This window comes from Conger conger, chromosome 4 (genome assembly GCF_963514075.1).
Source record: "Conger conger chromosome 4, fConCon1.1, whole genome shotgun sequence".
In the NCBI taxonomy this organism is placed as follows: Eukaryota; Metazoa; Chordata; class Actinopteri; order Anguilliformes; family Congridae; genus Conger; species Conger conger.
Genome location: NC_083763.1, coordinates 5274573 through 5300338, shown reverse-complemented (window position 1 = coordinate 5300338; position 25766 = coordinate 5274573). Strand labels below are relative to the sequence as shown.

The following is a 25766-nucleotide window of genomic DNA, read 5'->3' as shown; positions in this document are numbered from 1 at the left end:
CCCCCCCCCCTGCATCCCAGGGGAGACACCCATCACAGGTGAGCATTATACACCTGGCACCGCTGACATGAATTCGTTATGAACAGCCACTCTGTCACGCGTCGGAAAGCAGAAAGAAGACAGCAGCAGCCAAACTTCGGCTGCAAGTCAGCGGGGCCTGACAGCGTGCACGCCGCGTCTCTCTCACCATCTGGTGAGGATCCCGCCCCAGGACTCCAGAATCTTCTCGGGGCAATCCTTCGACACGTCCCCCGTCCCGCTGGAGATCTCACTGTCACTGTCTGAGGGGGGGAGAAGGGAAGAGGGAGACGGGGGGTTAGCTCCGGGGCGAGACCGGGGCGCTCGATCAACATCCCTGCGCTAAAAAAACACGCCTCGGTGGACATCGCTGAAAGCAGCACTCTGTAATTACTCATTCCATATTCACCATTCATTTATTATTTATTGATTATGTACTATTTATACTTATTATTACAGGACAACATAAAGATGACTTACAGCGTACAGCATACAAACAGACGAACGAACACTGTCAGAGACGGTGTAGGAATTCAGTAATTCTTGCACAAACACCGATCTCAAAATTCGGCATATCCGCAACGCAAAATCAACCGTGAGCATCCCGAAAAAAACTCCCCCGAAAGCCAAACACGTGAGCCCCACCCAACAAAGCAACACCCCGAAACCCATTAACTATGCAACTCAATTACCGACGACTTCCAGTTACAGTACATCCGTATTAAAAGCACTTGCGAGTTCGCTAATTGCGAGGGTATTTTTAGAGTGCCGCGCACAGTGAGCGGGGTTTCACACCTCAGGTAACACCGAGTGTTCACTCTGCATAAACGCAGTACCTGGGAGAGGCGTGCGGGCGTAGTGTCGTTCCTGTGCTTTCTGTTCCCAACCAGAGCGGCCCGGCGAAACTTCAGCGAGCAAATCACGAGCGTTTAGACGTGAAGGGGCCATTACGCGTACAATGGGGAACTCCGTGACAAACGGCAGTTTAAACTCCACTCTAAACCTCAAAATGGTAAACGGGAAATGGGAAACGGTTGGCATTTGTATAGCACCTTTATCCAAAGCAATGTACAATTCATTGATTCCTCCATTCATACACACACTCACACACCGACGGCGATTGGCTGCCATGCAAGGCACCGGCCAGCTCGTCAGGAACACCTGGGGGTTTGGCGTCTTGCTCAGGGACACTTCGACACACCCGGGGCGGGATCGAACCGGCAGATCCTCTGACTGCCAGACGACTGCTCTACCTCCTGAGCCAATGCCACCACTCGTGCCAGCACACTTGTTCTCTTGTGGCAGCAGGGGACAGACGTATGGGGCTGTAATCAGCATCCCGGCGCCGGATCGATCCCCAGGCTCCTGGGGCCTGTCGTGTGGAGCCGGACGTTCCTCTCGGATCGGCCCGGTGCCGGGAAGGGCGAGCCCATCTGGGCGGGAACATGGTCTTGGCCAGGGGGAGGAACATGCTCCAGGTTTGGGAGGAACATGCTATAGGGCAGGGAGTGGAAGAGGCTCCAGGCTATAGGGGGAACATGGTCTTGGCCAGGGGGTGGAACATGAGCTCCAGGTTAGGGGGTGGAACATGCTCCAGGGCAGGGAGTGGAAGAGGCTCCAGGCTATGGGGGGGACATGGTCTTGGCCAGGGGGTGGAACATGAGCTCCAGGTTAGGGTGGAACATGCTCCAGGGAGGGGGGGTGGAACATGCTCCAGGCTAAGGGGGGAACATGGTCTAGGCCAGGGGGAGTAAGACGAGCTCCAGGTCATGGGGAGGACAGTACTCCAGGCCAGGGGAAGGAACCTGCTCTCGGTAACACGGCCGTAACAGGAGAACGCCGCTCTGTGTTTGGGTCACCAGTATTTACAGTCTGACACGTGAGGGGCTGTAATTAGCATCCCGGCGCCGGATCGATCCGCAGGCTCCTTGGGCCTGCTGCGCGGAGCCGGGCCGCTCCCCCCGGATCGGGCCGGAGCCGGGGAGGGGCGAGGGCACCCGCGGTGTGACATTACCCTGCGGCCGAAAACCCCCGCGCCGCGTCTGAAGGTGACGCAGAACGAGCGCGTCTCTGTCGTGACGCCCCTTGAAGGTCGTGATCACGAAGCGCGTAACCTTCACACGCAGAACGCTGATATTTCACAGGCTGCGAACAGGGGCCGAAAACGTGGAGGCCCGGACAGGAATTCAGAATGGAGAAGAAGTGGAGGATTGTGTGTGTGTGTGTGTGTGTGTGTGTGTGTAGAGTGTGTGTGTGTGTGTGAGTGTGTGTGTGTAGAGCGTGTGCGTGTGTGTGTGTGTGAAGAGAGAGTGTGTGTAGAGTGCATGTGCGAGTGTATGAGTGTGTGTGTGTGCGCGTGTGTGCATGTGTGTGTCAGTGTGTGTGAATGTACAGTGCGTTTGTGCATGTGTGTGTGTGTGTGTGTGTGTGTGTACAGAGCATGCGTGTGTGTGTGTGTGTACAGAGCATGCGTGTGTGTGTGTGTGTGTGTGTAGCCTGTGTGTGTAGCATGTGTGTGCGTGCGAGAGAGAGAAAGAGAGAAAGAGGGGGAGGAAGAGAGAGAGAGAGAGAGAGACAACAAGCCTCAGCATGCCTGAATGCGTGTTCCACTGTAACGCATGAATCAGAAAGAACAAAATGCCAAACGATGAGAAAAAAAAAAAAACGAAAAAAAAAAAAAACTCAACAACCGCATCTCCAGAAAGTTCAGAAGGCCTTATTCTGCAGAAAGAAAGTCTATTTCTGACAGAATCTGAAAAATTCAACAATGGCGGGGAAGCGGCCGGGTGTGGGACGACGCCGCTTGCTGGTGCTAAACACAGCGGCGCTTTCAGGAGCAGCAACAATGAATCTGACCTCCGGCGAGAGGCTCAAATGACTTTCCTTTCAGAGGCTTTATTAGACTGCCGGAATGGACCGCGGGCTTTAGAAACGCTTTTCAGCAGCTCGCGCGGAAACAACGGGACCCAGGCCTTTTCATAGCAGGTAGCGGGGGCCTTGGAGGAGAGGTCCATCTGCAGAGGTGACGAGGTAAATTCAATGGCAGGTGTGGGAGGATCCGTCCCTTTCAGCTGTTCCTCGCTCTCTCTCTCTGGACGCGTATGTGGATTATCACGGCGGCGCCGGAGAGAGGTTCCCGGGTCAGGGTCGCCGCGCCGCTGAGTGCTCTGAGTGCCGCGGGTTTCTAGAACGCTCCGGAACGGACGCGGGGCGCTCAGAGTGCTCGCGGTCAGACGGGCCGAATTCGCCCGCACTCTGGCGTAGTCCGTGCGCCCGCCGGTCCGCTAACTGTTCTGTCCGCAGAGCGGTTCTGTTCGCAGAGCGGTTCGGTCCGCAGAGCGGTTTTGATCACAGAGCGGTTCTGTTAGCAGAGCGGTTCTGTTCGCAGAGCGGTTCTGTTCGCAGAGCGGTTTTGATCGCAGAGCGGTTCTGTTCGCAGAGCGGTTCTGTTAGCAGAGCGGTTCTGTCCGCAGAGCGGTTCTGTTCGCAGAGCGGTTTTGATCGCAGAGCGGTTCTGTTCGCAGAGCGGTTTTGATCGCAGAGCGGTTCTGTTAGCAGAGCGGTTCTGTTCGCAGAGCGGTTCTGTTCGCAGAGCGGTTCTGTTCGCAGAGCGGTTTTGATCGCAGTGCTCGAGGTGAGACTGGGGGTTAACTGATGGAGCTCAGCGCGGATGGCAGGTACAGCCCACGGGGAGGACGGTAATGTGTGGTAAATGGACTGCAGTTATATAGCGCTTACACACTCACGCACCAGAGAAAGGCCTCTTCAGCCAGAGGAACATGGTCATAGGCCAGGGGGTGGAACATGCTCCAGGGCAGGGGGGGGGAACATAAATGGTAAATGGTTGGCATTTATAAAGCGCCTTTATCCAAAGCGCTGTACAACTGATGCTTCTCATTCCCATTCATACACACACTCACACACCGACGGCGATTGGCTGCCATGCAAGGCGCCGACCAGCTCGTCAGGAGCATTCGGGGGTTAGGTGTCTTGCTCAGGGACACTTCGACACAGCCCGGGCGGGGGATCGAACCGGCAAACCCTCCGACCGCCAGACGACGGCTCTTACCGCCTGAGCCACGTCGAGCCATGTCGCCCCATGTGGGAACATGGTCTTTCCAAGGGGGTGGAACATGGTCTTGGAAAAAAAAAAGTACTCCGGGCCCGGGGAAGGAACCTGCGCTGGGAAACACGGCGGTCACAGGAGAACGGCGCTCTGTGTTTGGGTCGCCGGTATTTACAGTCTCGCGCGTTACACCGGTCCATGTTTACGCAGCACCGAGAGGCTCGACACTGACGCTCTCCCTCTCAAAGCGCCCTCATCTTAAAGGCCAATGGTCATCATTTGGCCTTTAAAACATCTCTCATCTCACAGAGCTAATGGATATTGTGTGTTTATCATGAGATGTGACCTTCACCTTGAGATTCCAACCGTGACACCGGTGCGCATTCTCATTGCTGTCACTCGGCAAAGGACTTACTTGAAGCAGAAAGGACCTGGACAGTAGGAAGATGGGGCAGCCTGTAGTCTAGTGGCTAGTCTAGGTGCTTGACTGGGAGCTAAAATGCAGTAGTTCGAGCCCTGATGAAGCCACAATAAGACCTCCTGCATGGCCCCTGCTCTCCTGCATTGCTCCTGCATTGCCCCTGGGGCGGCCTGTAGCGTTGTGGTTAAAGTACATGACTGCGACCCGCAAGGTCGGCGGTTTGATCCCCGGTAAGATCTGCACAGCCATCGGGCCCTTGAGCAAGGCCCATAACCCTGCATTGCTCCAGGGGAGGATTGTCTCCTGCTTAGTCTAATCAACTGTACGTCGCTCCGGATAAGAGCGTCTGCCAAATGCCATTAATGTAATGTCATGTAATGTAATGTCTAATCAATTGTAAGTCACTTTGGATAAAAGCATCAGTTAAATAACCGCAACGTAATGTAAAGATGGTGAATTGGTTTGTTTCATATTGTGCCTCACAAACATATCTATTGATTTCTGTCATTTTCATATTAGGGACCGTGACGGAGAAATGTGTCCTTTGAAACAGAAGAGTACTGAGTCCTTTTTGCTTGCAAACGAATGTGGGTTATACACGGAGAATTTCGTTTTCAGAAATGAAAAGCACATAGCATTTGAGGGTAGAAGAACTCCCACACGCTGGCACTCCTGCCAATGCCACCTGTGTGGGAAAAAAACAAAACTTCAGGCTACTCAACCATTTCGTTTCCGGTCCGACCTTTCCCCCCCCCCCCCCCCCAATCGCAGACGAACGTCAAATACACGCAAGCAGTTTTTATTTACCGATGCATCAAAGTTGAAGAGACTGTCGGGATAATCCAGTGTGTGGGAGTCTTCTTCTCCCTGTTTACTAGTTGTGCTTCTCAAAGCACTTGGATGCAACAAGGTGTAGAAACAGTCATACTCTACGGTGTACTTTCATTTCTGTTCTTCCTTCCGGGCACAGGGCAAATGTCATGTTCATTCTGCCCACTACATAGAAAACAGACAATCAATTTAACAGTTTTACTTTTACACTCAGGACCACTGAAGTTTGTAAGAGACCTTTGAGGTATTAAATTGCTTGTCTAGCGCAGAGCAGTCTATGGCTTTTTGAGCATAGCGGCCGAGAGAAAATGTTCAATATCACGTCAGAGTCAAATTTTAATTGGACAATAAGAGAACGCCGTCTGTGAAATTATACCTATTACTCTTCCTCCGATGTTTTCATTAAATCTATTAGGGGAAAGAAGCGATTGGGTAAGGAGGTGTGTGACAGATCTCCCCCCGTGTGGCCAGCTCTCGCGGCGATCCTTATTAAGACCGCTTAGCGAATGAGAGCTTGCAGCTGTCCGCAGAACATTAGTAATGCCTTTTTATTCGGCGCGGGAGAAGAAATTCTTCACCCTCCTATTCTTAGACGGCAGCCCAAGCCAGCCAAACACAGATGCGCTACATTCTGTGCAAAAAAATAAAAATAAATAAATAAATAAAACTGGCAACGTCAACGTTAAACGCAACTGTGGTATTTTTAAACTAAACTCCTGTTTATTTAAGGAAAATGCAGGGCGTGTTGTCGGAATGCCGGAAGGATACATAATTAAATATTTATCAATTATAGCCTAAATAAATTTAAAAAACGGAATCAGGAACGACACGGGAGCTGCTACAGTGGCGAAGCGTCCAGACCCTGCGGAGCGATTAAAAGCGCTGAGCGTTGTTCGCGTCGACCGCCAAACCGGCTCAGAACAAGCGCAGCGTCAGCCAGGAGGGCCCCCCCGCCGCCAGGCGGCTGGGCCACGCGGCGTCTTGGCAGCGCGCGGCGACACCACTTAGCCGAAAACCTGGGCCCGCTTCCCGCCGGAGGGGCCGCGCTGAGCCGCTCTCCGCTGCCTCCAGGTTTACCAGCCCGCCATCCAAAACAAACGCTCCTCTCCCCCCCCCCCCCCGCGGACAGCCGCTAGCTCGGGCCCCGGAGCCGCACTCCCACCCCCCACCCCCCCCAAGAAAACGCTCATTTAACCCCAGAGCGGGCGGGCGGGTCGTTTCGTTTTAAGTTCTGCGACGGAAATCTCGATCGATCGATCGTCGCGTTTGTGTGACGCGCAAGAGAAACCCCCCCCCCCTTTTTTTATTACTTTTTAAATTTTTTTCCTAAAAATAAATAAACAAATGAAATGTAAACAAAAAAAAATGTATGGAAGCAGCTATTTGGGCACTGGCACCCTGCTCTACTTTCTGCTCAGGTTCTCAAAAGCAATCTGGGGGAGCTCAGAGCGCTGTCATTTTTCTTTTAAATCGAACAACACCCAGCGCCCCTCCGGTATTTAAGGAGAGAATGCCTACATCGTTAATCGATATTGGTCATGCGTGTGTGAGATCTCACAGCACCACACACACATAGTCGCTTTGATTATGCCAGCAGACTGTAAACATCCAATACAGGACAGCAGGATCACTGGGGAGAGACAAACACCTAAGGGTAGCACAACACAAACAACGCAGCGAAACACAACACAAGACAACATCATAACCCAGCCTAAAACAGCCCAATGCAATCTGGCACAACACACCACAACCCAACTGAGAACAAGCAAACACAACCCAGTGAAACCTATCAAAGCTCAGCACAACCCAACATGACACAACCCAGCATGACACAAGCCTACAGAAAACAATACAATGGGATACCACATAACTTCACTCAATACCTCAGACCAACACAGGCAAAGCCAACACAGCACAACCCAACACAACATAACACAGCTCAGGCTAACGCAACATATCATGGAGACTTCACTCTATACCTTAAACCCAACACAGCACAACCCAACACAGTCAGGCCCAACACAGTCAAGCCCAACACAGGACAACTCAAGATAGTCAAACCCAGCACAGGACAACCCAACACAGCACAACCGAACATAGTCAAACCCAACACAGTCAAACCCAGCACAGGACAACCCAACACAGCACAACCCAACACAGTCAAACCCAACACATCACAACCCAGCACAGCACAACCCAACACAGTCAAGCCCAACACAGGACAACTCAAGATAGTCAAACCCAACACAGGACAACCCAACACAGCACAGCTGAACATAGTCAAACCCAACACAGTCAAGTCCAACACAGGACAACTCACGATAGTCAAACCCAACACAGGACAACCCAACACAGCACAACTGAACATAGTCAAACCCAACACAGCACAACCCAACACAGGACAACCCAACACAGCACAACCTAACACAGTCAAACCCAACACATTACAACCCAGCACAGCACAACCCAATGGGGGACCTCTCTCCGTACCTTCCTCCTGCTCCTCCTCCTCGGTGGGGGAGGTCAGTCGCCCTCGTGCTCCGTTGGTCTTCTCTGCCTGTCTCTGCAGGCTCACCACCTCAAACATGGCGTCTCCCTGGCCGTCTTTCTCTGTGCCCTGAACACACACACACGCACACGCACACGCACATGCACACGCACACGCGCACACACACACACACACACACACACACATGCACACACACACACACACACACAAGCAGGCACGTACACGTACACGTGCACGCACACGTGCACGCACACGACACAGACACAGACACAGACACACGTGGAGAAAACCAATGCAATGGATAGAGAAAAATTATTAGAAAGGAAAACAAGAAAGAGAGAAAGAGAATTGTAATTCTCCCCACAAAATGTCCCAAAGACTATTTATAAATCTGAATGAGCAGGAAGGACAACAAAATGATGATTAGTCCATGAATGTTGGAAAGCAGAGGCCAAAAATAATTTCACGGAACCAATAAGGGGTTTCACAGCTAATTCTTAGACTGTTCTGGAATGCGATTCGGGCGTGTTGACGTCTGGAATGCTCGTCTTACAGTAGCATCTTCCAGAAGTCCCCCCCACGCGCGCACTACTTGGAGTTAGCATCGCTGTTGGCAGTCCTGAGGGGGGGGGCGGTTGCAGAAAATGTAATTACGCTTCCAGAAGGAAATTAAAAAGCAGCCGTGACAGGAAACCCTCCATCGTGGCTACGCGCTTTCGGGCACTGCGTCCGGCAGCAGGGAGTTCACCGGGGAGAAGTCTCAGCGTGAGGACTTACCGAGAACAACACTTGGCCATGGAGGCCATTTTGTCTAGAAGTTTAATCTCCTTCTATTTGTTCAGGGATCACTGAACTTGGCTTACAGCAGCACTGAAGCAAGAAGAACAACTTTACTTGAACCCCCGCGCCATAAGGCTGACATAACGCCGTCATACACATGACATAGCAGCTGTCATATAAGAGATGATATCAGTTGACGTCAAACAGTCACTCGTACTGGTAAATTCGAGCTCAGTAACATCGGTCATAACATTTACGAATAAAAGCATTAGTTGACATCAACTGACATAATCCGTTATGCCATCTTGTGACAGCTGTTATGTCATGGCGATGACAGAGTCATGTCAGCTGTTATGTCATGGCGTCGACAGAGTCATGTCAGCTGTTGTCATGGCGATGACAGAGTCATGTCAGCCTTATGGCGAGGAGTTCTGCTGGTTTGGCACCGTTGGGGTAAAAACCGTTTAGAACGGCGATAAGTACACGGCAATTCCTCTTACCCAACGAGTAGGCCTAAACAAATACATAATAATAAAATAATAGGACCCCGGATTGGATCTTGTGCCGACACCATAATATTATCTTTTAATTAGCTTTTAAGTACAGCACAGGCATTCTTTCTCTCCGCCGTGAGATAACTACACAGGCAATCAGGCAGAGACGCGGGCTGCAGTCCTAATTACTCTGGCGCGATAATGAGAATCGCCCTCTTATTAGCTTCCCGACAGTACAGGGCCGTCATTTTCCACTCGGCGGGTTGTTCCTGCAGGAGAGCCGGCCCCCGTGTCCGTATTTTTCACTTCTCGAAAAGGGGGACTTTTGTTTCCTCGTCCGTTCTGTTTTCTGTTTGCCCCTCTCCAGAGGAGTGTGACTCGCGTGCTCCGGTGTTTACACGGGACGCGCCCGCCCCGCCCGCTCCCCTCTGCCCTCCTGACTGCCGGTAAGCCGCACGGCGGTGACAGGAAAAGGTGCCCGCGGCTGTTTTTGGGGCGGGGCGGCGTACGTGATCGGTTACAGTGTGCTTAGTGCAGGGTTTCCCATCTGGGTTCATGCGCACGTTTTCACACATCCTGGAGCAACAGATTCACCCCCCCCACCCCACCCCCCCTCTCCTCCTATGCGTACGTGACCGGTTACAGTGTGCTTAGTGCAGGGTTTCCTCATCCGGGTTCATCCCCACGCTCCGGCACATCCTGGAACAGATTCGTCCACCCTCCCTTCCGAACTGCATTCTCGACATCCCTCCATGCGGCCTATCTACTTCACCTGCTAGTTTAATACCTAAACTGTTACCATCTTAACTGGTAGGCCAGTGGAGGCCTATAACCGGGTTCCTCCCGAGATTTCTTCTGGAGTTTTTTTCTGGCCACTGTTTGAGGGTATTTGTACCACATCTGCTATTCTGTTTTCCCCCCCCCCCTTCTGTTACCCCGTAAAGCGTCTTTGTGACAGTCTTCCGAGTTAAACCGAGTTGAACTGAGCTGAATGCAGCTGAACGAAATACCTGTTTGAGTTTGAGGTAGAAGGTCTCGGTGAAGGCCTTCCTGCTGAAGTACCAGAATCGCTCGTTGGCCGGGTAGACCCGCACCAGCGTCTCCAGCAGGAAGCGGACCGGCTCCAGAACCTCGGTCACCACCAGATCCACGGCCACCGTCATGTACACCTGCTTATCTGAGAGGGACAGGAGGCAGACAGCGTACCGTCACTCAGGGAGTGGGTGGATGCAGTTACTGTACCGCTGGAAAAGAAACAGCTCAAGCTAGGTTTTTAAGCAACTGACAGCTGGTAACAGGTTGACCAATTCACACCCGCTCCCACCTTGACATGGTTCGACCAGCTCAAGCCATGTTTTCAAACAGCCGGTAACGGGTTGACCAATTTAGACCAGCGAGCAGCTCGATGTGTTTTAGCTGGTTGACGAGTTCAGACCAGCTCCCTGCTTAACACGGTTTGACCATCTTAAGACTAGTTAGACAAGGAGGCATATCTGGATTTTACAGCAGGGCAGTAATACGGACACCCAGCCAAGAGCCGGAATGGTGTCCGAGCAACCAGCGGGGACGGAGACAGAATTTAGATAAATTCTGTCATACTGTGCAACAGACAGGCAGTTTACTCAGTGTCCTCATCTATATTCCACGAGTTATCTCATGTACTGGAGAGCTTCATTTCAACAGGCAGAGTGCACACCCACACGTACCAGCAACGCAACGCAGCCCAGCCCCCCCCCCCGCCCCCCAGCTCTGTTAACGGAGGCGTTCCGCGATTCCCAGAGCAAGCGGGGAGAGTCAGCGCGAAACCCTCGGGCCGATTGGCGAACGAGTAGCCAGCCGGGCCGAACCGCAGCGCTGACCCGTCTCGCTGACGCCGACAGCGAACGCCGTTCTCCGCGCGTGGGCTCGGTCTGTGGCTGAAGCAGCAGTGGAGAAGCAACACAACCGCCCCGTGTTTTAATGCGCGGTTATATTATTTCTGAGCTCAAGATTTCATTCAGTCCCAACCGCACGCCTCTAGCTCCGGTTCGGCGTCGCGCAGAACGGAGTAGAGCCTAGTTCTGCGGAGTTATTCCCCCCCCTCTTCCGGGTGAAGCAACAGCGACAGAACAGAACAGAATCCAATAAACAGTAGTGAATAATTATCACGCTCCTACAAGGAGGAAAATAAACCTATTTCACACCGAGAAGGTTTTTATGATTTTAATTAATTTGAAAAGAAAAAGAAAAAAAAAACGAAAAAAAAACAACGACCTAAAAACCTTTTCGAGAAGACGCCTAAAATTAGATTTCCAATTCCGCCGTCAAACTGTGAAGCATAAAAATTCTGATTTGGGAAAGATGTTGGGGGGGGGGGGGACAAAAATAGAGGTTCAGGCCTCAGATACAGTACCTCTCACCTCCAGCAGAGACGTCTCGGGTCGGCCCAGAGATATGCAGCTGAGGGCGGACATTTTACCTGGCACAGCAGGCCATTTTGAGGGCTCTCAGCCTGAACACCCAGCTGAAAGCCGGTTCACAGAGCAGAGACGCACTGTCACACACACACACCGCACTTATATCCTGTGAGTCTCGACTGTGGCGATGAGGGGGCGGCCTGTAGCGTAGTGGTTAAGGTAAAGGACTGGGACACGCAAGGTCGGTGGTTCTAATCCCGGTGTAGCCACAACAAGATCCGCACAGCCGTTGGGCCCTTGAGCAAGGCCCTTAGCCCTGCATTGCTCCAGGGGAGAATTGTCTCCTGCTTAAGTCTAATCAACTGTACGTCGCACTGGATAAGAGCATCTGCCACATGCCAATAACGTAATAATGTAATGTAATGACTTCATTAGGGATAGTCAGAGTGAGCGGTTTTAGTCACTTCCTGCAGCTCACACCAGCGCTGTTACGTGGGGTGCCCCGCTGTGGGCACACAGGAGGATGGTTATAAAGCTGGTTAAGGTGCTGGTTATGAAGGTGGTTACGAAGGTGCTGGTTATGAAGGTGGTTATGAAGGTGCTGGTTATGAAGGTGGTTACGAAGGTGCTGGTTATGAAGGTGGTTATGAAGGTGGTTATGAAGGTGGTTACGAAGGTGCTGGTTATGAAGGTGCTGGTTATGAAGGTGGTTATGAAGCTGGTTATGAAGGTGCTGGTTATGAAGCTGGTTATGAAGGTGGTTATGAAGGTGCTGGTTATGAAGGTGGTTATGAAGGTGGTTACGAAGGTGCTGGTTATGAAGGTGGTTATGAAGGTGCTGGTTATGAAGGTGGTTATGAAGGTGCTGGTTATGAAGCTGGTTATGAAGGTGGTTATGAAGGTGCTGGTTATGAAGGTGGTTATGAAGGTGCTGGTTATGAAGGTGGTTATGAAGGTGCTGGTTATGAAGGTGCTGGTTATGAAGGTGCTTATGAAGGTGCTGGTTATGAAGGTGGTTATGAAGGTGCTGGTTATGAAGGTGCTGGTTATGAAGGTGCTGGTTATGAAGGTGGTTATGAAGGTGCTGGTTATGAAGGTGGTTATGAAGGTGCTGGTTATGAAGGTGCTCTACAGCACACATTTCCTAACAGCCGCTGCTGTACGCATTTGTTTCAGCACTGTTTTCAGCTCGGCGAGTGCATTACTTCACTTGTGCAAACATTTGTCTATGAGGGAGACTGTGTGTACACACGTGTGTGTGTGTGTGTGTGTACGCGTGTGTGCATGTGCATACACGCGTGCGTGCTTGTATACCTGCGTGTTCCTCCTCAGGAATTATGCATTTAATACATCCTGGAAAGATAACCTTGGTACGTCACTCTTGACAAGAACGTCAATTTTCCAATGGAAATTCAACCCCAGCCGCACTTGTTTCTCAAACGAATTGAGAATATTAATAATAGTTAATAACTTAACATAGATAACCCGAACCCGTTTCATATTCGCAGAGGCCCGTTCTTTTTCTCATAGAAAAGGCAGTTTTTAAAAAGCGGACAGAACGGATGGTTTTGCATGTAATTATGCGCAGATCTTTGTAGATGATCTCCGAAAGGCAGAGAGCGAGAACTGAAAATTCCCCCCAGATTTCGGCTCACAAACAGCGGCGAGCAGACATCAAACAGCGCGCTCTTCAACATATTCTGGTTTATTTTAAGTGCATTAAGTAATTTAATGTTATGTTCTGTTCAGAAGACCCATTAAAACTTGACATAAGAGACGTTCACCGACTGGCAGCGAATGGCTGCTTTCACACATAGTGGAAAACGCGATTATGCAGCGAATATTTTTAGCTAGCTTTAAGAATGTTTCTGAAATTCTGGGCAGAGACTAGAAACACACGCATCTACAAGATGTACACCGGAAACGATTTTTGAAAATATTTTTAAATGGTACGATTGCTGTCGTTTTGTCGCACAGACAACCAAACTGAAAATGCGGCATGTGGAAAGCTAGCACGGGGAGCTTAGGAAAATATTTGTGATGCGCTTTTGGAGGAATTTTAGCACAGCTGTTCAACCATTGCACAGAAGCAGCATAGATCGCTTTGACCACTGGGCTAATCTCGGAGAAAAAAAACCAACAGTGGTGGAAAAAAACAAAAAACTCCACAGTCACTCGGTTCAACGGGCACTCTGAGTAAAGTGAAATCAGCTGTCGCGGTCAGATAGGACTGGAGCACTTCTGTAAATCGCAGGACTTTGAATGCTTTCAGGGCACGGCTTATTTTCACACTATTTTCAACACCGACTGAACCTTCCTGCTCAGAAAGATGCATTAACCACATTCAGGTGACATAAACTGATCTATAGTTGGTTGGCAATTAATCCAAGGAAAATAGCAATAAAGCTATTTTTAGACGGGCAGAACAAATGTCGTTACCATAGATACTGGTTAATGTGGCACTCTGTCACAGTAGCGGGGAGGGTTTACAGTAGGTTGCCGCTGCTTTTATACACAACCAACAGGGGGCTATTTGACAGAGCAGGATCACTGCAGTTTACAGGATAACTGCAGTGAGTAAAACCTGGAAACCTCTCCAATATGGAACATGGACTGAAGGAAAAAGAGCCGTTCCCCGGTTTTACTAGCTTTACCCAGCTAACTCAGTAATCCTACATCGTGAAATACTGAGTAAGCTGGATAATTACCACCAAGGAAAACCTGGAAAATGTGCCAAATGTGGAACATGGACTGCAGGATAAAGAGCTGTTTGGTGGGTTTCACTCAGTGCAGTAATCCAGCTTAACTAGCTGGATAACTGCTTGGTGCCCGGGGCCCAGGTGAGCTCACCTTTCGGCGTGTCTTCGTTCAGCACCTGGAAGGCGGGCGTGTTGGGGCACCAGGTCCCGGTGATCACATAGGCCTTCCCATCGGCACTCTTCCCCATGGACTCCTGCAGGCCGACACAGAGAGCCCTCAGCGCGTCTCACACACACTCACTCACACACACACACACACACACACACACACCATACAGCTCACTCACTCACTCACTCACTCACTCACTCACTCACTCACTCACTCACTCACTCACTCACCATACAGCTCACTCACTCACTCACTCACTCACTCACTCACTCACTCACTCACTCACACACACACACACACCATACAGCTCACTCACTCACTCACTCACTCACTCACTCACTCACACACACACACACACACACACCATACAGCTCACTCACTCACTCACTCACTCACAGACACTCACTCACTCACTCACTCACAGACACTCACTCACTCACTCACTCACAGACACTCACTCACTCACTCACTCACTCACTCACTCACTCACAGACACTCACTCACTCACTCACTCACACACTCACTCACAGACACTCACTCACTCACTCACAGACACTCACTCACTCACTCACTCACAGACACTCACTCACTCACTCACTCACAGACACTCACTCACTCACTCACAGACACTCACTCACTCACTCACTCACTCACTCACTCACTCACTCACTCACTCACAGACACTCACTCACTCACTCACTCACAGACACTCACTCACTCACTCACAGACACTCACTCACTCACTCACTCACTCACTCACTCACTCACTCACTCACTCACTCACTCACTCACTCACTCACTCACTCACAGACACTCACTCACTCACTCACTCACTCACTCACTCACTCACTCACTCACTCACTCACTCACTCACTCACTCACAGACACTCACTCACTCACTCACTCACACACACCAAACAGCTCTCTCTCTCACTCACTCACACACACACACACACACATCATACAGCTCTCTCTCTCACTCACTCACACACACACACGCACACACACACACACACCATACAGCTCTCTCTCTCACTCACTCACTCACTCACTCACACACTCACACACTCACACACTCTCACACTCTCACACTCTCACACTCTCACACACACACACACACACACACACACACCATACAGCTCTCTCTCTCTCACTCACTCACTCACACACACACACACACACACACACACATACACACCATACAGCTCTCTCTCACTCACTCACTCACTCACACACACACACACACACACACACCATACAGCTCTCTCTCTCTCTCTCTCTCTCTCACTCACTCACTCACTCACTCTCACACACACACACACACACACACACACACACCATACAGCTCTCTCTCTCTCTCTCTCACTCACACACACACACACACACACACACACACCATACAGCTCTCTCTCTCACTCACACACACACACACACACACACACACACACACACACACACACACACACACATACACATACACACATACACACACACACACACACACATACACATACACACACCATATAGCTCTCTCACACTCACTCACACACACACACCATACAGCTCTCTCTCACACACACACAAACACACATCTATGCAGATATACAACTCATTACTCCAGATCAAAGTATATTACTGGGAGTAATAATAAGACTGTTACATTTACATTTTTAAAGCAGTGAAGAGACACATCTGTCAGAGCCTAACTGCATTGGTCCTCAGGCCGGCCTCTCCAGCTGAGCCCTTCTCTGAGTTAATGCAGTAATGTCTTCACTCAAGCGCGTGAACTGACCCTACACTACGTGTTTACAGCTGCAGACTACTGCCCTAGATACGAACTGCGTCCTGAACAACAAGCACACCGCGATGAATTGTACAAAAATACAATCCCCACACTTAAACTAGAATAACATACGGTCTAATGCTAACGCGAATCCTAATGCCAGCTAATGGTCAGGCTAGGCTAAATGCTGCTAGAGCCGTCCTGAGATGTAACTACCGCCAGAGGCTGTAGGGCAGAGATGGGCAAGAGGGGCCGTATCGGTTTCTGAATTCCAGACCGACTTCTGCTCTCAATTAATTTCATTAACCCCAGTCATTTACACGGTCGGCCATTTTGAGCCACACTCCGTGACATAAACAGCAGCCGATAAATGCTCCTGTCTTGTGGCGTTGTATTGGGGTGAAGCGGTCGCGGTGCACATGGCTAATCGTCCGATTGAGCCGGGGTAACCGGCGGTCCAGAATTCAGAGCATCCGAGCCTGTGTCTGTATTTCTGAGACCGTAAATGTCCCTGTCCCCCCCCCCCAGTGACCGACCGCCGGCCCGTCTCACCATGTCCAGGAGATGCATGTCGCTGTTCCGGACCTTCTGACCGGGACTCAGCAACATTCCGAAGCACCTAGAACCCAAAACAAGTCCAAATTTAACACATGGTCAATGGTTGGCATATATATTGGCATATATATATATAGCACCTTTATCCAAAGCGCTGTACAAATGATGCTTCTCATTCACCCATTCATACACACACTCACACACACTCACACACACCGACGGCGATTGGCTGCCATGCGAGGCACCACCCAGCTCGTCAGGAGCATTTGGGGGTTAGGCGTCTTGCTCAGGGACACTTCCGACACGCCCCAGGGCGGGATCGAACCGGCAACCCTCCGACTGCCAGACGACTGCTCTTACCGCCTGAGACAATTACGCCATTTTCTCCACCAAATCATCACTGTGTCATTTCCAGCCCCACCCTGTTAAATCACTGCACAAGAGGAAGGCCCCCCAAACACTGCGGTGGTTTAATAACATCGTCTCATTCCTGGCTTGCAGCATGCACCACACCTACAATGTGACAATGCAGGGATTGCCTAACTGACTCTCCTCACGTTCTGGGCCAATATGCTAGGGACTTTTTGAAGAATTAAATCTTTTAATGTGAAAACCACCCTTTCCACCTGGCAACCGTGGCGTTTCTGCCGTCTGCCGCATATCTGTGCGTGTGCGCGAGCGGCTCCTCTCTGCACCGACGCTTGAGCGCCATCTAGTGCATTCTCTAAGAACTGCGCTTTTAAATAAAAGAAAATTACGCAATAATCGCAATTGACACCCCTCCAGATACACGCACTCTCTTTAACCGTAAAATGAAGCTCTCCAGTACACTTTTATATCTACTGCACTAGAGTAGAGTGCACTGAACGCATTGAAAATGAGGACAAATTGATTCATAATGAACACCTCTGAAGAGGAAAGAATGCTGGAGTAAATTAACCTTTGAAAAGTAGAAACTGAAGTTTTGGAAGGAATATTTTTTTCAAAATTTGAAGTCAGTGTATTCTAGGAACCCCGTTGTTTTCAGTTGCCAGTAGTGAATGCTGCATCCCCATTATAGTTAAGATGAAAACACTGATCACTTGACGCTGGTACTCTCTTTTATCGATCCATTATCCTTTGTAATTAAAGTGTGCGTTAAAACTATTCATTTCGGTGAAGCCCCAGAAATGTATGGGAGTGAATTGAAAGCTGGACAAGTGGGAGAGCCGATGTTGCTAATATTCACTTTACGCATTACATTACATTATATTATATTATTGGCATTTGGCAGACGCTCTTATCCAGAGTGACATACAGTTGATTAGACTAAGCAGGAGACAATCCTCCCCTGGACCAATGCAGGGTTAAGGGCCTTGCTCAAGGGCCCAACGGCCGTGCAGATCTTATTGTGGCTACACCAGGATTTGAACCACCGACCTTGCCTGTCCCAGTCTTTTGGTCCAATTTTACGCCAGGAAAATTGGATAATCACCACAAAATGACTTGTGTTGTACCAGAGTGAAATAACCCATCAGCAAAGGGTTAAAAGTCATAAAGGTGACTGCTAAACCCCAGTCACATTAAACCCGTGACACATCCCATAATGGCAAGGAGCACTGCACTCCTGGTTTCTGGTTTCCTGGCACTGTACAGACAGGCACTGGCCTGGTCCCACACACAAATAAGGAATCAGGTTTTTCTAGCTCCTCGTCTAGTCAGCCTGTAACGACTAGGGGTGGTGATGCACGGCTGTTTGTCAGGTGAAGTGCAGTTGGGGGAAAAGCTGTCTGTTAATGAACTGCTCTGGGGCCACGTTCCTGCTTGTGGATGTCGATGACATTTTTCGAACACTGATATTTCGGGGGCGGCTAAGGTGCTTGACTGGGACCTGGAAGGTTGGTGGATCAAGCCCCAGTGTAGCCACGGTAAGATCTGTGCTGAGCCCAGATCTAATCAACTGTAAGTTGCTTTGGATAAAAGTATCTCTTAATAACTAATATTTACAGCTGTGAGTTTTACAGTACTAAGGCCCCTTAGATTACATTACCCATGATCCTCAGCTGCTCCTGTCCTCAAACCCACTGCTTGTGAATGTAAATGTTAACTGGTCGGCATGACATTTTCAATAGCTGATATTTACAGCTGTGAGGTTTACAGTAGCAACAGCCCCTTAGACTACGTTACCCATGATCCTCAGTTGCTCCCGTCCCCTGACCCCCCCGTGTCCATTGGTCCGCTCACCTCTCGATTCTCAGCTCCTTGTTGGTGGTTTGCTGGACGGTCACCGCCACCTTCTTCAGGACCCCCTGGCGCAGCTTGAAGTACAGCTTGTCCCTGTCCTTAGGAACCGGGCTGCACGGGAGAGCGCGGAGAGCAGGGTTCACACCGGCGTGCCCCAACACGCTTCACCACAACAACGGCGCAGTCAAAGCACGAGGTGTGATGACACACGTCCTTTAAAAAATCCACATTAGTCAACCGCTGTGAGAGACACCCAGCTGGCTGGCTGTTTGGGGGCTTTTTCTTAACTCTCGTGTCACTTGAGAAAGCAGGATCTCAAATAAACAAAAGACGGATAACCGCACAGCCGAATGAATGTGCATCAGACCCTGACAGAGAAATACATTGTGATGGGGAAACAGAAGATACGGTAATTTTCGACCGTGGAATGAAGAAAGAGATTTTCTATTGCACAGGCAACAAAGACGGCTTCACATTTCACTCCACAACAGGATGCAGCAACTGCATGCAACAAGGAAACAGCATCAGACAGTAACCTGACTGAGCAGCACACGAGTACGCTAAATGTTTAAAGGTCCCGTGTAGCACACCTTTCCAGTGTTTTATTATTTTAGGTTCTGATATCCATAAGAGTACCAAAAACATCTCTGTCCAATTTCACACAGCCATTCAGCCAGTGCCTCTTATGACCTTCTGATTGGCTGGCTAGCTCTAACGATCTGAACGCAGGCTGGAAGGCAGGCCACGCTGAAGCATGTGACCGCATCATTGTGATGTCACAACTGTGCGGAAGACCAAACGGTCCAAACGGTTTAAATGCAGATTTCATTTTCATACGGATCGTGTGGATTCATTTCCACAATATGGCACCGGTTAAGCTGGTGAAAGCACTGAAGCTTGATGCTGCTATAAACAACATTAATTGGAGCGTTGCAAAGTAACTCAACTGTGTTTTATGATTCTACAAATTGTATTAAAATAATATTATGCGTATATACAGTAAAGTTGAACAGATACATAAGCAAATATAAGTTAATAAGTTCTTGCGCTATCAGGTGGTTATACAAGTATAGTGCGACTGGCACGGTGGCCGTTTAGCAAAATGAACAACAGAAAAAGGCCTTGGAAACAGCCGGCGTCCATTGTTTGAAAACCAAATCGCATACTGTATAAATGTGTAATTATTTCAGCAGCTGAATGTTTTCACCCAGCTCACCAGCTTTAATCGTCCCGCCGCCCACCTCCGCGACACGAGTGGCAGTTGTTTATTTTTTTTGGGGGGTTTTTTTTAAGATTAAGCCGTTTGTGAAGAGAGGCCGGGCGTGGTGCCACTGCTCTGAGGAGACACGAAACAAGCGTCCCCCGCGCGGTCTCTGTGCGTGCGGACACCGAGTGACCCGGGACGGACTGGATGAGGGCAGAACCAACTGCCCACAAACAGGACATGACGCGAACACTTCGTGAGAGGTTCACATTCCCCGTAACAGGTTATTCCCTCCTAATAGCCGCACAACTGTCACAGAGGTGTTATGAGAAAACAGAGGTGCATACACCAATATCTAATGAACCAATAAAGTAATAGACGTGTATATGCTATCATCTTGAAGAATGTCATAAGATATTTTCAAGTAATTCAGTATGACTACCATTCATGTAAAAATATGGTTGCCAAGGAGATTTTAAAATGCCTTTTTAAAAGGTGAAAATGTTCCCTGTGTGGGTGCCTACCCCCTCTGTTGGGACAGATCTTTCCTTAAAATCGTTCTCTCCCTCTCCACCTCAGCCGATGTGTGGCGAGCGCTCTGGCACAAAATGGCTGCTGTTGCATCACCCAGCTGTGATTCGCGGTGGCTGTACAGCGCTGAGTAAACGGGGACCCGTGATTGGCCGTACCTGTAGTTGCCCTTGCCGTCGTCCTCGCGCACCTCCAGCGAGACGGTGAAGGTGAAGACGTCGCTGTCGGGGGTCAGGGGGCCCGCGGGGTCCCGCACGTCCGGGGCGGGCCTGGACGAGCGCCGGAACGCCGTGGAGAAACTGTACAGGATCCGGCTCACCTGAGGGAGGGAGGGGGAGAGAGAGAGGGAGGGAGGGAGGGAGGGAGGGAGAGAGAGAGGGATGGAGGGAGGGAGGGAGGGAGGGAGGGAGAGAGAGAGGGAGAGAGAGAGACAGGGAGAGGGATGGAGGGAGAGGGAGGGGGAGAGAGAGAGTGAGGGAGAGGGTGGGAGAGAGGGAGAGGGAGAGGGATGGAGGCAGGGAGGGAGGGGAGAGAGAGAGGGAGGGAGGGAGAGAGTGGGAGGGAGGGAAGGAGGGAGGGAGGGGAGAGAGAGAGGGAGGGAGAGGGTGGGAGAGAGCGAGAAAGAGAGGGAGAGAGGGAGAGAGGGAGGGATGGAGGGAGGGAGAGAGAAGGGAGGGAGGGACAGAGGGGAGAGAGAGGGAGGGAGGGAGAGAGGGAGGGAGGGAGAGAGTGAGAGGGAGAGAGAGTGGGAGGGAGAGGGTGGGAGAGAGGGAGAGTAGGAAAGAGGGAGGGAGAGAGAGGGAGAGAAGGAGAGGGCGGGAGGGAGGGGAGAGAGGGAGGGAGGGAGGGAGAGAGAGAGAAAAAAGGAGATAAATGAGGGAGAGAAGAGAGGGAGAGAAAGAAGGGAGGGAGCGAGGGAGAGAAAAGGGCAGACCCCAGAACTATTAGTGAAAACCAGCAGCTCTCCTGGATCTGACTTCCTCCACAACCATCAATTAGCTCAGTACTATAAGCCAAGACCTAGGTAACAGTGTCAGCAGTATTAATTACATTGTTTTAACAGTATAACGTTTTAATAGTATAATGTCTTAATAAGCTGTCACTAGACCAGGAGTGTCAAAGTGAATTCCCAGGGGGCCGCAGTGTCTGCAGGTCTCTGTGGTTTCCTTTCAGTCAGCTGCAAATTAAGGCCTTGAGAACACGGTGTGTGGATTCTTTAGCCAATCAATGACTTCAATGAACCACAGGTGCCAAGAACCCCCCCAAAAACCAGTAGACACTGAGGCCCTCCAGGACTGGAGTTAAACCAGCAGACACTGTGGCCCACCAGGACTGGAGTTAAACCAGCAGATACTGCGGCCCTCCAGGACTGGAGTTAAACCTGCAGACACTGCGACCCCACCAGGACTGGAGTTAAACCAGCAGACACTGCGGCCCCTCCAGGACTGGAGTTAAACCAGCAGACACTGCGGCCCCTCCAGGACTGGAGTTAAACCAGCAGACACTGCGGCCCTCCAGGACTGGAGTTAAACCAGCAGACACTGCGGCCCTCCAGGACTGGAGTTAAACCAGCAGACACTGCGCCCCCTCCAGGACTGGCGTTTGACACCTGAGCCCAAGGCTGCAGGCTGCCCCTAGACTACAGGCTGCCCCGGTCCATGGTTGTATTCAGTAATGGTGCTCTGAGCTCCCACAGGAAGACGCCGGCGCGGGGGGCCAGACTCACCGCCTCCTTGATGTGGCAGGAGAAGACGTGGATCTGGAAGTCCTCGCTGCTGCGGTAGCTCTCGGTGAAGGAGAAGCAGTCGCCCTCCAGCGATCCCTCGTGGCCCCGGGCACAGAACAGCACCTTGTAGATGGGGAAGGTGGCGATCTCCGTCCCCGTCGCCTGGTCCACGATCCTGCCCCGCGGGAGGGGAGGGGAGGGGAGGGGAGAGAGACCGGGCCGTTATGGCTGAGCTCGAGTGAGCACGGAGAAGTTTGGAGACCAGTTTGTTCTCGGTTAAATATCGTTCTAATCTCGGCGTGCGCAACGAGGGCCGATCCGGTTCAGGATCTTACGTCAACGTCCGCTGTTAATTACTGAATTAGCTCAGTAATATCTTGATCTGACATTGTCATGAGCACAAGCTACGGCTACAGACTGCACGGGTGTCCTAAAGATTTTACTGCGATCCGGTGCAGGACTGAACCTGTGCAGTTTATAGAGCAGTCAGAAAACGAATGCAAAGGTAACTGGCTGGGACAACAAAAACCTGTACGCGGATCGGCCCTGCAGGACCGGAGTTGCGCAGCCCTGGAGTTGTGCAGCCCTGTTCTAATCCAAAGACATGCGGCCTATAGCTACAGTTGTGTGTGTGGACGGGCCTGGAGCCTGTGTGTGTGGACAGGCCTGGAGCCTGTGTGTGTGGACGGGCCTGGAGCCTGTGTGTGTGTGGACGGGCCTGGAGCCTGTGTGTGTGTGGACGGGCCTGGAGCCTGTGTGTGTGGACGGGCCTGGAGCCTGTGTGTGTGGACGGGCCTGGAGCCTGTGTGTGTGGACGGGCCTGGAGCCTGTGTGTGTGGCTGGGCCTGGAGCCTGTGTGTGTGGACGGGCCTGGAGCCTGGAGCCTGTGTGTGTGTGGACGGGCCTGGAGCCCGTGTGTGTGTGGACGGGCCTGGGGCCTGGAGCCTGTGTGTGTGGACGGGCCTGGAGCCTGGAGCCTGTGTGTGTGGACGGGCCTGGAGCCCGTGTGTGTGGACAGGCCTGGGGCCTGGAGCCTGTGTGTGTGGACGGGCCTGGGGCCTGTGTGTGTGCGGACGGGCCTGGAGCCCGTGTGTGTGGACGGGCCTGGGGCCTGTGTGTGTGGACGGGCCTGGAGCCTGTGTGTGTGGACGGGCCTGGAGCCCGTGTGTGTGGACAGGCCTGGGGCCTGGAGCCCGTGTGTGTGGACGGGCCTGGAGCCCGTGTGTGTGGACGGGCCTGGGGCCTGTGTGTGTGGACGGGCCTGGAGCCTGTGTGTGTGGACGGGCCTGGAGCCCGTGTGTGTGGACAGGCCTGGGGCCTGGAGCCTGTGTGTGTGGACGGGCCTGGAGCCCGTGTGTGTGGACGGGCCTGGGGCCTGTGTGTGTGGACGGGCCTGGAGCCTGTGTGTGTGTGGACGGGCCTGGAGCCTGTGTGTGTGGACGGGCCTGGAGCCTGTGTGTGTGTGGACGGGCCTGGAGCCCGTGTGTGCGGACGGGCCTGGAGCCCGTCTCTGTAACACACCTGACGGAGCCCTCGGGCACGCTGGGCACGTAGAGGGTGACGGGGATGGGCACGGCGCTCTCGGCCCTCAGGGTGGCCATGGCCCGCTGGGCCTCCGACTCGCTGCGCGGGGCCTTCACCCAGGTGCAGCCCAGGTACGACAGCTTGCTGAACTGGACGCTGTCCTCCTCCGGGACCGCACGCCCTCCGGCTGCTGCGGGGCACGCAGACGCCTCTGTGGGGGAGAGACGGAGAGACGGGACATTAGGGTGACCGGGGTGAGACGGGACGTTAGGGTGACCGGGGGGTGAGACGGGGGGACGTTAGGGTGACCGGGGGGGGGGACGTTAGGGTGACCAGGAGGGGGGGGGGGGGGGACGTTAGGGTGACCAGGAGGGGGGGGGGACGTTAGGGTGACAGGGGGGTGAGACGGGGGGACGTTAGGGTGACCAGGAGGGGGGGGGGCGGACGTTAGGGTGACCAGGAGGGGGGGGGGACGTTAGGGTGACCCGGGGGTGAGACCGGGGGACGTTAGGGTGACCAGGGGGGAAAGGGGGGACGTTAGGGTGGGGGATACCACATCAGGGTCACAGAGAGAGGGTACACAGCAACGGCTTGGCAGTCCAAAGACATGCAGGTTCAGGACTACAGATGAAAATGAGCTCATTAGCTAAATCTGGTGCATGTACATTGATGTGGAAACTGAAAATTGATTGATTAATGTGCACTGTCCCTGGTAAATAAATGAATAAATAAAATAGTTATAAGTGAAATTCTTGTTTTTCTGTAAAACATAGTACATTTCGTAGTACATAATGGGCCGATTTCACAGAGACAGTCCAGTACTCCCCAGCCCTGTTCCTGGAGATCTAACATCCTGTAGGTTTTCATTTCAACCCTAATTTGGCTCACCTGATTCTGAGGTGGATCTACAGGACGGTAGATCTCCAGGAACAGGGTTGGGCAGCCCTGCTCTTGCTGTTAAATGAGATGTGCTTTGTTAGGATTGGAGTGAAAACCTACAGGACGGGAGATCTCCAGGAACAGGGTTGGGGACCACTGCACTAGACTTTCTAAAATTTCCCTTGGGATGAATAAAGTATCTATCTATCTATCTATCTATCTATCTAGACTTAACACCTATTATGATTCTCCATACAAAACTCAACTGAGTCGAGGACTAAACCTAATCTATGTCTGTGAAACCAGCCAAATGTTGGTTAACCCACATTGTGTTCTACATAACTGCAAGAGTGAACGTGTATATTTCCACAATGATTCACTTGGTACATGACTTCAGCGGACCTGACATTTCCCCCATTGAAACACACAATACAAAGGACAGAATGTGAATAAATAAATACATTCAGCACAAACTTCAACAGGGGCCAAGAGGAAAGCTTAAACACGACATTGTGTGTAGGCATCAGATCGCCCCGAGAGTAGTCTAAGCAGCGCTATGGAAAGTGTGTCAAACTTCACAATGAACGACCCAGATTTAAAAACCCAAAATAAGGAAGGTACAAGGCAAGTCATGAAATATTCATGCTGGACCTACTTTCTTAAAATGTCCCCCATTCATTTCGACCTTGGTGAGAGTAATCTTGTGTGAATTCATCAGGCAGGAAAATTACCTTCAACACCCAGGAGAATTTCACAGGGAATTCTACTTAGAATGCAGTCAGCCTGTCTCAGGGAAACCCCCTCGGGATTCACTGTAGTTCTTCTCCATTTTCTATACTCTGCTTTTTGTCTTGTCTTTAAACAATTCATTCATTGACTTTTCGTAGAACAATACCTGCAGTCAGGCGGTGGTATATTTGAAAAAGCCCAACATGCAAAAAATAAGTGAGGTCACCGT

General features: G+C 51.3%; 1 protein-coding gene across 6 annotated transcripts in view; it reads right to left on the bottom strand.

Moving 5' to 3' along the window:
- Positions 1–25766, bottom strand: part of rabgap1l (RAB GTPase activating protein 1-like) — a 128043-nt gene that overhangs the window by 89336 nt on the left and 12941 nt on the right. For all 6 annotated transcript variants that reach the window (XM_061237443.1, XM_061237437.1, XM_061237439.1 and 3 more), the window contains 9 exons: positions 23927–24140; positions 22406–22580; positions 20838–20998; positions 18945–19055; positions 16719–16785; positions 14366–14468; positions 10130–10296; positions 7827–7953; positions 188–281 (listed from right to left, as the gene is read on the bottom strand). In XM_061237443.1, the coding sequence (XP_061093427.1) occupies positions 188–281; positions 7827–7953; positions 10130–10296; positions 14366–14468; positions 16719–16785; positions 18945–19055; positions 20838–20998; positions 22406–22580; positions 23927–24140 (1219 nt within the window). The remainder of the gene's footprint in view (positions 1–187; positions 282–7826; positions 7954–10129; positions 10297–14365; positions 14469–16718; positions 16786–18944; positions 19056–20837; positions 20999–22405; positions 22581–23926; positions 24141–25766) is intronic.